The 11,943-nt window shown below is 36.8% G+C and overlaps 1 protein-coding gene across 3 annotated transcripts in view; it reads right to left on the minus strand.

Annotated features, from left to right (window-relative positions):
• stra6 (signaling receptor and transporter of retinol STRA6) overlaps nucleotides 1–11,943 on the minus strand; it is a 32,096-nt gene that overhangs the window by 17,074 nt on the left and 3,079 nt on the right. For 2 of the 3 annotated variants that reach the window (XM_051884399.1, XM_051884398.1), the window contains exons 2-7: nucleotides 8,163–8,248; nucleotides 7,104–7,170; nucleotides 5,248–5,330; nucleotides 5,016–5,149; nucleotides 1,486–1,652; nucleotides 845–970 (exon numbers count right to left, since the gene is read on the minus strand). In XM_051884399.1, coding sequence (XP_051740359.1) covers nucleotides 845–970; nucleotides 1,486–1,652; nucleotides 5,016–5,149; nucleotides 5,248–5,330; nucleotides 7,104–7,170; nucleotides 8,163–8,239 — 654 coding nt within the window. In that variant the 5' untranslated portion in view covers nucleotides 8,240–8,248. Of the gene's footprint in view, nucleotides 1–844; nucleotides 971–1,485; nucleotides 1,653–5,015; nucleotides 5,150–5,247; nucleotides 5,331–7,103; nucleotides 7,171–8,162; nucleotides 8,249–9,785; nucleotides 9,899–11,943 lie in introns of those variants that run through there. The other variant, XM_051884400.1, reaches the window with a different exon arrangement.

An 11,943-nucleotide genomic window follows, 5' to 3' on the forward strand; every position in this document is an offset into this window, starting at 1 on the left:
TACATGATGTAACTACAGAAGATTCAAGTTTTAAATAGGAGAAATATCGAAACTCTTTGGTCATTTTTGAGCGAGATGCTAACGGTCTAATCAGATTCAATGAACTATGCTAAGCTATGCTAAAAGTGGTACCGGCAGACCTGGAGATCGGCTGAAAGGATTCGAAAACGGTAAAACTCAACTGTTTAACTCTAGGGGAGTTGGAAAATGAGCTTATTTTCAAAAAAAAGTGGAGTGTTCCTTTAAAACATGTGGCAAGTTTTTAGAAATGTATTGTTTTCATAATAGTTTCATGTGGTTTTGAAAACTTTTATACCATTTTCAAGAAAATATTCAATTTAATGACTCTAAAAATATCATGTACTTAAAATAATATATTTTATGTACATGTAAGCATACACAATTATTATAATTTTTTTTTTTTTTTTTTTTTACAAATATCATTATTTATGTGTTTTTTAATATATATATATATATATATATATATATATATATATATATATATATATATATATATATATTACTAAAAAACACATCCCTCATTACGTTATTAAGGGATAATCTTTTATTATACAGTAAATAAAAAATACGGTAAAAGAATGAAAAGAAATGAAAGGATGAAATGAAATGATATATAAAAATGATAATATGTTGTTCAATTCCCCCCAAAATTTATAATTAATTTTTCCAAAGGGCAATGTCTAAAATGTCATGATTATACAGCTGTTTTCATATTACAATAAAGAAGAAACAATATGTTTATAAGATTATGTCTTAAGAATTTCATCCTTTCATTTCTTTTCATCCTTTACTGTATTTTATAATAATTCCTTGACAGTCTTACCTCAGAGGCATTGTTTGTCTCTGTATTCTGTAAGCCTTTGAACAGAAGTAGTGGGTACTGGAAACTAAGAAAGGCCAGACAGGCAATCTGAGGAAGACTGCTGAACAGCGCGAAGTACTTATAGATCTGCAGACATGGAGAAAGAACAGACAAATCAATTTCAAATAACATCAGATGTTTGCAGTAATTTGTCTGGCTATATTACCCACAATTCCTTTCACACATATTCTGTGCAAATCAATCAAGAAATATTGCTCAGAATTTATATTACAAACCAAACAAGTCTTTCTTTATTTTGCTCTAAAATAATTAAATGGCTTTCAGTATGAACCCAGACAGTTTTTGTAGTTTGATCCCTTTGTTTTCTTGTTACTGGTACTTTTTCTTTAGCTCTGACAGAAACTAAAGTGATTAACTGAAGGAAAGCTCCATGGTGAGATCCCAAGAAGCAGAACAAATTGTTTTGAAGTTTGACCATTCATTTAAGAGACGCGAGGACAATGGAAACAAAACCGGATGAGGTTAATGAACTTATCTGCGAGTCTTATTCAACGTCCTCTAAAACACTGTGGGAAAGTAAAGTAAGAACCCATGCTTGAAAGACTCTATAGGCAATGTTTTAGATCCATAATAACTTGTACCTGTGGTGTTTTGGGACAGTCCACCTTCTGCCAGACCAGAACTCCGAAGTGTGTCCATGACAGCAGGCTGCCCAGAACGTAACCGACCTTGTTATGCAGCGTACCACAGGCCAGAAGAGGGTAGTACAAAGCGGGGTAGTACAACAGAGCCAGGATCAGCCAGAACTCTACAGAAATAAAGAACAAAATATTATAGTCCAATTAAACATCTCTGTGCTCTCAAACTGGTTTTAGCCTAAGGGTACGTTTACAAGACAACAATGTACTAACAACGGAAAAGTTCTACCTTTGTGTTTTTCGCGTACAGGCGATGTTGTCAAAACGGTCCCCGTTCACACAGATCCGCGAAAACGACTAAAACGCTGTATTATTCATGCCAGGCCAGTAGATGGCGATGTCACTTTGTAAAGAAACACTACCTGCCTATAGACTGAACACGTAATACTCGTAACATGTAATCCATCACCATTTTCACAAGTTCGCGTTTTTGTAGTTTACACAGAGACGGTATCGTTTTCAAAAAGTTGAACTTTGAAACCCGTTTTCAAACGTTAGCATTTTCAGGCCTCCAAAACGCCGTTGCCTTGTAAATGAACAGCCAAAATGCATAAAAAGTTTTCAGTTTTTTAGTCGAAATGGTGTCGCGTAAACGTTCCCTATAAAAGAGCACGGTACTCTCTAATATAGATATTAGGCTCAGTGGTTAAAAATCTAGGCTGGAAGTCGAAAGGCTGTAAGTTCAAACCCACTACTGTGCGATCTATGAGATCTCACCAATGTGTCTTGAGCAAGACAGTTATATAAAAAAATTAATTAAATTAATTTGAATAATTAATAATTATATAAAAAATAAATTAATTTTTAGTGTCAATTGACTTCAATTTGGACCTTCAATTGACTTCAATTTGGACCTGTTCCTTATACAAAACTACTGAATTGCTTGGAATATCGCGTGACAGTTATTGAAGACTTTTTTATTAATGACAGATCGACAGAAATTTTTTGTGCCTGATAATCGAAAAGCAGAACTGACTACTGTTTTTGTTATTATTTATGCCATTTTTTGCATCTATATAGATATAGATGCAAAAACATTATAAAAATATTAGTTATGAATAGGAGAAACTGCAATGCACAATATGGCGGAATACGTCCCGCCTTCTAAGTAAAGAAGCCAACTGCTGATTGGTAAAGTCATTGCGTCACTGCAGCTGCCGTTAGAAGCTCCGATTCCCATAGAAACCTGAGACTCGCGCTTAGGACTGCACATGCGCATTGGTTCGTCTAGCCTGAAAAATAAGCTTTTTTTAATGCTATTTGAGCGTAAGAAACATCATTTATGGGACAGTTCATGTCAGATTTTGTTGCTGATTTGAAATATGTAATTTAATTGTGAGTTCGGCAAGCAGTTTTTGAGATTTCAGGATTCCCCCATTCAAATAGATAGGGCTTGGTCTTGGATGCCCGAAATAGCTGCCTGGAGACGTTGCAAATATGGCCGCCGAGTGAACAGACTTTCCTTGAAGGGGACTTTGTCATTCTTTAGCATTTCTTCTTGTGTGTTCAACACAAGAAAGAAACTCACATTTAGAAGAGGAGGGGGAGTAAATGATGGCAGAATTAATTTCTTTTCATTCTTTTAACCTCAGATTGCTCCAGGAGGATTGTGTACTGTAAGTTACTTTGAGTAAAATGACAACTTGCTACTTGATCATATGATTTTTAAACTTTGGAAACAGCAAAACATGTCATTTGATAGAGAATTAGGGGAATAACAATGGCTGCTCATCCAGACTTATGTGTCAAAACTCACTTATTAAAGCACCAAATAGTTACATAAAGCAAATACAGCATTATGTATAATGTTTGAGGCCCTGTTTGCCAAAGAAACAAAAAATGCAGACGATAATCCAATTACAAAACAACTAAGAAGGACTAGCAGTTTAGAGGGGGAAAAAAAGGATCAGGTAGGGTGCTACTTTTCATCCTCTTGTGTGAACTGAGCCTACTTTGGATGGGTGCCATCTTGTGAATAGGGAGAGTGTTCAATGTTCATTTGATAGTAAGGTGAGCCACTATTCCCCATGAGATATCCCTCCAAACCAGTGAATTTCCCAAACACTTACAGCATTGATTAACATTATGATAGAAAAGAATCTCTTCTTTTTGAATCTTTAAAGAATTGAATCTTCACAATGTTGCCAAAGAACAGTGCAAATCTCGATAGCAACCTGGGGTTAAAGGATTAGTTCACTTTCAAATGAAAATTACCCCAAGCTTTACTCACCCTCAAGCCATTCTAAGTGTATATGACTTTCTTCTTTCTGATGAACACAATCGGAGAAATATTAATAAATATCCTGACGCATCTGAGCTTTATAATGGCAGTGAGCGATGCCAATGAGTATGAGCTGAAGAAAGTGCTTCCATCCATCATAAACATGCTCCACACGGCTCCGGGGGGTTAATAAAGGCCTTCTGAAGCAAAGCGATGCATTTGTGTAAGAAAAATATCCATATTTAACAAGTTATGAAGTAAAATGCCTCCTTCCATATTTATGAAAAAACTGATCTGGCATCACGTCAGTTATGCTTTTTCCGTAAGTTGAATAGGGAAGGCGTAGGATGTAATGTAAGCTTTTTGAACTGTGAGAGGCTTTGTGCTTTCTTCCTAAGTTGAATACTGAAGGCGGTCTGGCAGAAGCTAGACATTTTACTTCATAACTTGTTAAATATGATTTTTTTTTTTTTTTACACAAACACATCGCTTCACTTCAGAAGGCCTTTATTAACCCCCCGGAGCCGTGTGGAGTACGTTTATGATGGATGGATGTGGATGAAGGCACTTTCTTCAGCTCATACTCGATGGTATCGCTCACTGCCATTATAAACTTGGATGCGTCAGGATATTTATCAATATTTCTCCGATTGTGTTCATCAGAAAGAAGAAAGTCATATACACCTAGGATGGCTTGAGGGTGAGTAAAGCTTGGGCTAATTTTTATTTGAAAGTGAACTAATCCTTTAAGTGCAAAATGTTGGCGGCTCAAGGCTCGTTCCTTATGGGAATCGAACCAGCAACCTTCCATTTGCCAGTCCTGAGCCTTAACCACTAGGCCACATGAAAAAATAGAACAAGGAAAGTAAACATAGTAGTGGCCAAAAGTGATGTTCGGAAGGGGATATTTGTTTCTGATGACCCTACAAGTTTGATTAAACCATCAAAATATGAAGAAAATATTTTATATTTTTTAAGTATTTTAAATATGAGGGAAGAACAAAACACTAAATGACAGCTTGGCCAAAGATAATGTCCGCAAAATTTGGCATGTTTCATTGCGTTATCACAACTACAAGCACAACTACAATATGCTTTACAAAAATCTTTAACACTGAATAAAGTGTGAAGATTTTGATTTTCCTAGGCCGGACATCACTTTTGGCCACTACTGTAAATATATGTTACTCATGAAATATTCACACTAAATGCATTTCACCACTCCATCGAGCAAGAAATCCAGTCATCGTACCTTTGTTCACGATGTCTTTAGTGAAAGGAAGTGGCTGGTGACTGAGGACCATTCCGACCAACTTGCAGAAGAGAACGCCGTACACTGCTACGGCAAGGCCCTTGTGTTGTGTGTGGTCTAAAAAGTTTACTGGGCTGAAATAAAAACAGACAAAAAATGGTGTTGGAGGTGGTTGCCAGGGTGTTGCTAGGATGTTCTAAGGTGGTTGTTTACTGGCAGATGTCAAACTGACCTGAGTAAACCTGTAAGTCCCCTCTGATTGACACCCAACTTCTGTCGTTTGGCCAGGATGGCAAGAACCAGCATGACCACCAGCTTTGGACATAAAGAGAAGACAATCTTTCAGTCTTACAACCTCCCTGACTTCCTCTAATGGCCCACCAGAGCCTGGCGCAGCTGTGATGTCCACCTCTTGTTAACCTCTTCCGCATCACAGCTTCTTGGTTCAAATGAAAGCACAGACCCCTATGAAACAAGGGCAGAGCCCATTTTCAAAGCCTCTGTTTCTGGTGTGAGTAAGTGGCCTGGGGTCAGGGACCTGCAGTGACCTGTAACACTTTTAGGAAGCGTCACAGCCTAAAGGTGACGTCTGAGTCCACATGGGTCCATCATAGTCAATTAGCATGTGGCTTTTTGTATAAATATCAAAGAAAGGAAAAGGCCAGCAACTCAGTGGGAAGTCTGGCAGTTACAAAATGAATGACAACAAATGCGGTGCATGGTTTCTTTACACAAGTACTATGGCAGTACCATGGTATCAGGTGGAAATACTACGGTACTTTGCAGTGGTCAACTTATATAGGGTGTTGAATGGCAAATGCTCATACCCATATGTAGAAATTAGGAGGGCTATAATAGTTAACTAAAACTAAAAGCATAAAACAACTTCCGTTAGTTGAAATAAAATAAAAAAATTAAACTTATTTTATTTCAGCTAGTTTCCAATGCAACATTTCTCATTTTTATTTAGTTGTATGATGTACTAAAAAAACTAAAACTGATAATAAAAACTATTTATACATATTTAAAAAAACCTAATAAAATGACAAACACGCTCATATGTATAAGATTTTTACTAAAATAACAGAAAATATAAATATAAAAACTCGAAAAAATATGAATATAAACTATAATAGTATATCAATAATACTAAAATAACACTGGAAATTAGGAAATAATGTCAATATGTTGTTGCTAGGGTGTTTAGTGTGGTTGCTAAGACGTTGCTGGGGTGTTCTGGGTAGTTATTTATTGGCATAATTCAAAAGAGACACCCACTTATTATTAAATAAATAAATAAATTAATTAAACATTTACTTTTGATTATCCAAAATTAGAGGTTCTTTTACAAATTATTTTCTCCAGAATCACATCCAAACAAATAAATAAATAAATAAATAAATCAGAAATTGTTTATTATCCAAGGCTATTTCTAGATTTTGACGCAAAAGTGCATCTCAGAATATCTAAATATTGACAGTTTAATCATTCTGGCCAATATATGTGACCCTGGACCACAAAACCAGTCATAAAGGGTCAGTTTTTTGAAATTGAGATTTATACATCATGAATAAATAAGATTTCCATTGATGTATGGCTTGTTAGGATAGGACAATATTTGGCCGGGATGCAACAATTTGAAAATCTGGAATCTGAGGGTGCAAAAAAATTAAAATATTGAGAAAATCACCTTTAAATTTGTCCAAGTGCATTTGCAATGCATATCTACTTTTTTTATATATATATTTACGGTAGGAAATTTACAAAATATCTTCATGGAACATGATCTTTACTTAATATCCAAATGATTTTTTGGCATAAAAGAAAAAATCTAGAATTTTGACCCAGACAACATATTTTTGGCAATTGGTACAAATATACCCCTGGTTTTGTGGTCCAGGGTCACATATATTGGTGTATCACTAGTACTTTGATGCATACCATGGTACTGACTGATTACAATATTCCAAGTACTCAAAGATACTGAATTTCAGACAGACCGATATAGAGAAAGAATAAGAGGCAAAGACAAAAAGAGAAAATTGAGAATATAAAGAAACAAGAATGTCTCATCAGAAGGAAACTCACGGATATTGCAGCAATACAAATGTGGAAGAGTCGTTCTTCAGCTGTGGGGTCACATGGTGGGATAACTCTGAAAATTTCACAAACACAGAGTATTTATCATAAGCTGGTAAGTTCCAGGCCGATTACTCAGCCTTCCTCCCCTCCTTTCCTAAGCAACAGACCATTACTAACAAGAGCACTTTTACTGAACCTCTTCTAATGAAGATTATTTATTTAAACCGATTGGCGTAGGTAATGTGACTGACGCGAAACGCCAGCACACGGATCCGATCACACTTCCAAGTAAACTGGAATGCAGGGATGGAATTAGGGAACTTCTAGATGAATGAAAAGGTCCTTATTTTCAATTTTACTAACAGAAGTAGTCCTGGTCGAAGCTAATACGTGACGCACTGAAGTAACCCTATCTTCACAGTTTGGTGTCTTGTTGCCGAAAAGTCTCTTGCATATGTGAAAAGAATCAAAGATGAGATCAAAAGGAATATCTCTGCATGAATCGCAGTGATGGATGTGTATATCATTTTCTGCTGAAATATAATCAGATATGTTTGCACACCTGTAGACTTGGAACCACATAAATGTTCTGGGTAGTGCATTATGGGACGACAACAAGACTATATGACAAGCAGCAATAAAGATATAAAGATAATATCTAATGAATATCTGATTACCTTACCTATGTTATCTAGATGAAATCACAAAACAAGTTAATGTCTAAACCCAGCAGACCCATGAATGCACACTTTTATTTATATATATATATATATACACACACATTTCTTTGAAATAGAAAGCTTTTGTAACATTATAAATGTATTTACTGTCACTTTTGACTGATTTAATGCATCCTTGATGAATAAAAGTATTAATTTCTTTAAAAAAAATTATACATTTTACATGTTCAGTTATAATGATGGAAAAATGTATTACAAATGTAAGTGAAATACATTCAAATTTGATTTTTTTTTTTTTCACATATATTGAATCACAACAAAGTTTTGATTGAATTTAAAATTACCATAAAGAAACATCTATAAAACAGCAATTAAGAGTACTTACTCGACTGGAGGTTTGGTTGGCAGTACATTTTCGTACCAATCTGAGTAGTCGTAGTCATTCACTGTATCAGCACTCATGGTGCCAACCTACAGATGAAACAGAAGTTTCAGTGAGCTCCAATAACTTAGAGACCAGCCGAAATCACTCTTTCACACTCCTGCGGGACACAAATTCATTCAGGTTGGGGGGGAAAATAAAGTCTCCTCCAAAGTTTGGCAGCTGGAAACTGCTGGTTTGTGTTCTTTAAGTCTTCTTTAGCCTCCTTGTTCAGGTGTTACCACTGCGGCCGAGAGCTGTTAGGAGCAATGTGATGGGTCCCTTTCTGTAGCATGCCAACCCAAAACGTCTTTACTTTAGCTTGGATCTCCTTTTCAGATTGGGGATTACCACCTCACTGGAAACCAGGAGAGAGAGGAAAGCAATGGAGAGAGAGAAAGAAAGAGAAGGGGGGTGAAATCAATCCAGAGAGAAGTTTTCCAGATTTCCAGATGGGGCGGCCGATCTCTCCTGCCACCTGTAGTTCAGAGGGATTAGGTGGACAGTCTTGTGGCTGGTTGAATGAGTGCTGGACTTATAAAACTGAGCCAAAGCAGGCTGGAACTGTGTGGGGGCCGAATGCTGACATATTCCAGAGTGATAACAGGGAAATTCATGTGTGTGAGCTTCAGTTATCAGGCTGTGGAGATTCCCAAAGGTGACTCAAAGTGTGAGGTATAAGGAAATCATTTCCATTAACCGCACACACGAACTGAGAGGCAAGTGAAGAATCAAGTCAGGTGCAGTTCGTGTTACACTTTCTAAATTACTCTGTAAAAATTGATGGTAAAATAACAGCAGCTGTGGTTGCCAGCACTAAAAAATAAGCTTGTGACATTTCAGGTTTCACTGGACTGAAAGACAACAGTATATTTTATTAATATGATACAGTATAATGTTAAAGTTCACTCTAAAATGAAAATTTAAAAATGTCCTGCTCGCGCTCGTCCATATAATGGCAGATAATAGAAAACAGCATCAAGCTTTTTAAAAAAGACGCAAAAGTATCACAGAATGATCCCATGCGGCACGCTTCGTAAAGTGTTCTGAGGGTATATAGAGTATACTTTGTGTCGCGTTTGTGTTAATCATGATTTCTCACAAATTGTATGTTTTTTCTGGGCAAGACGGAGTGAAATTTGGCACTAACAGAGTCACACAAACGAGCATGTCGCGTAGCTGTGCACAGAAGATCAACGGCCAAGGTCAGGATTTTTGTTAAATAATACATTAAATTTCACATCGTATTCCTCCAGAACACTTAAAACAAACGACACATGTCGCATGGGATCGTTCTGTGATACTTCTGCGTTTTTGTTTTTTTAAAGCTTGATGCTCGTTTCTATTCATTGCCATTATATGGACATTTTTAAAAAATTCTCCTTTTGTGGTCCATAAAAGAAAGAAGGGCACACAGCATTAGAACAACACCAGCATGAGTAAATGATGACTTAAAGTCGCCATTAAATAAAATTTATGTTTTTTGGCTTTTAGTATGAATGTTAGTTTTACTGTTATCTGTAAGCTAGTGTGCTCCAAAACAATGATAAAATTAATATTTAGAAGATATAAGTGTTCAAAACTTACAGTCTCTCACTTCCGCCAATATGGATCAATGATTTTGATGACATCACGCTGCACTTCAGCTTCTCATCAGATTTTCTGACCAATCAAATGTTGTCTAGAATCTAAAGCGTCCCGCCCCCTATATTATAAAAAGGCTAAAAATCGGTCACTTGTTCACACATCTACTATTTTCTACATGGTGAATGGCACATAACGCACTATACAGGAGATAGGGCACGATTCAGACAGTGTAAATATGCTTTCCATTGAGGCGAATGAAGTCTGGTTTCAGGTTAGTGTCATGAGAAACACCGCAGCACGTGCACAGTCTGCTCCGGTCCAGAGACACAATAACACAGAGCGGATCATATGCGCGAGTCAGCACAGACCACAAAACGTATTGGAGCAATTTGAATTCTGCACAGATTGTTATATTTTGAAGCGATTTGGGGGAGATTAAGAGGAGAAACGGTTAGAGATTAGAAGGAAAATGAGGCTTTACGGAGCTCAACAGCTCTGGCTGAGCTGTGATATAAACAAAATGCTATTGGCTATTTTAAAATAGGGGAGGAGCTGTTCGATATGTCCCACCTTGTCATCCTGTTTCATTGGAAATTACGTCAACACACCAAGGCACTTCAGTGGGCCTTTAATTTTCATTTTAGGGTGAACTATCCCTTTAATATTCCATCCTACTCAAGTACTACAATCTGTACTAAGGTCTTTATGGACTTTTTGAAGCATCAAAGTTTTGGTTGCATGGAGAATCAGAAATCTGCCAGGTTTCATTAAGAATGTCTTAATTTGTGTCTCAAACATATATGAAAGTCAGAGTTGGAGTAAATGATTACAGAATTTTCATTTTTGGGTGAACCAACTCTTTAAGATGGCTAAATGCATTGTCATTTTTCAGATCATATTATTAGACCTAACAAGATGCAATGTGGTATGGGACCACATTTATGAAATGAACGCACATACAAAACACCAATCACAGATTGATTCAAAAAACGTATTATATAATATTTAGCTACCTCTTTTATCCATTACAAAGAGCTCCGGGATTGTGAATGAAACTAAAGATCAAACTAGACACACAATCCACATTTAATTTTTAATTATATAATTCAATTTTGGCATTAATGCACAGCAAAGAGAGTTCACTATGCCATCTGTTTAAGGCAGTTAAGCTCTTCTATGAATGAATGCTCTGCTATGATGTAAGGTGTATTGTCACGCCCACTGCCCCACCCACCAACTGACCACGCCCCTTCACGAGTATGAGGGAACCTTCGGCTGCATTGTTTCACTCATTATGCAGGGATTACAGTCAAAGACGGTTAAAAAAAAGTTACACAAATCCATTTCTAACAATGCTGAGAACTTCTCAAACCACATTCATCCATCAGGAAAAAAACTAAAACAAAGCAGGGTTGACAAATAACAGTTGCAGAACAAAGAATGCTTTGAAGAGCTCTGATTACATCATGGAAATGTGCCTGAAAGTTTGCTTATATCTGGTTGGGAAAAGGTCAACGGTTATTTCCATTAAACGCCTTTGTGTGGAAGGTTCTGACGCATCTCATTTCCAAATAACATTGACAATGGATTACGAAATCTACCTGGATCTGCCTGAGAGATATGAGGCTAATTCCTTTCCTAGACTTTCAATCTTTCCTCTCTTATTTCAAAGAACCCAATGTAGCTATTCCAAAAAGAAAAAGATATAGTGCACTATTCACTGGAGACATGAAGCCATCTCACAGCTATATTTATTTTCATAGCGAGTCAGGCTGACACATGTAGAAGCTTGATCTGTGTGATATCCCTCCTACCGCACCATTCACACCATATTACATACTGGACTGGTGCTATTGTAACAAACGACCCCAACAGAATTACACTGCAAAGCCCATCAATATCATGGACCACCATTGTGGGTGGCCTTTGAAATGGTGTAGTGTGCTTAGAGGATTCATTCTGGCATGGTTAAACCTAAATGGGATCCTGTCAGTGTCCACAGGAGCTCTTAACAAGGATGAAACTGATTAAGGAGGCAACACCATGGAGCACACAACACAAGATGGATGCTGCCTGTAATGACTTCATATCAGCCACCATCACTCAAGGGCTCTGGGGAAAACCTCCAGTCACCATTTACAGAGAAAACAGTCTCCAT

Source organism: Ctenopharyngodon idella, chromosome 24, assembly GCF_019924925.1.
Source record: "Ctenopharyngodon idella isolate HZGC_01 chromosome 24, HZGC01, whole genome shotgun sequence".
NCBI lineage: Eukaryota > Metazoa > Chordata > Actinopteri > Cypriniformes > Xenocyprididae > Ctenopharyngodon > Ctenopharyngodon idella.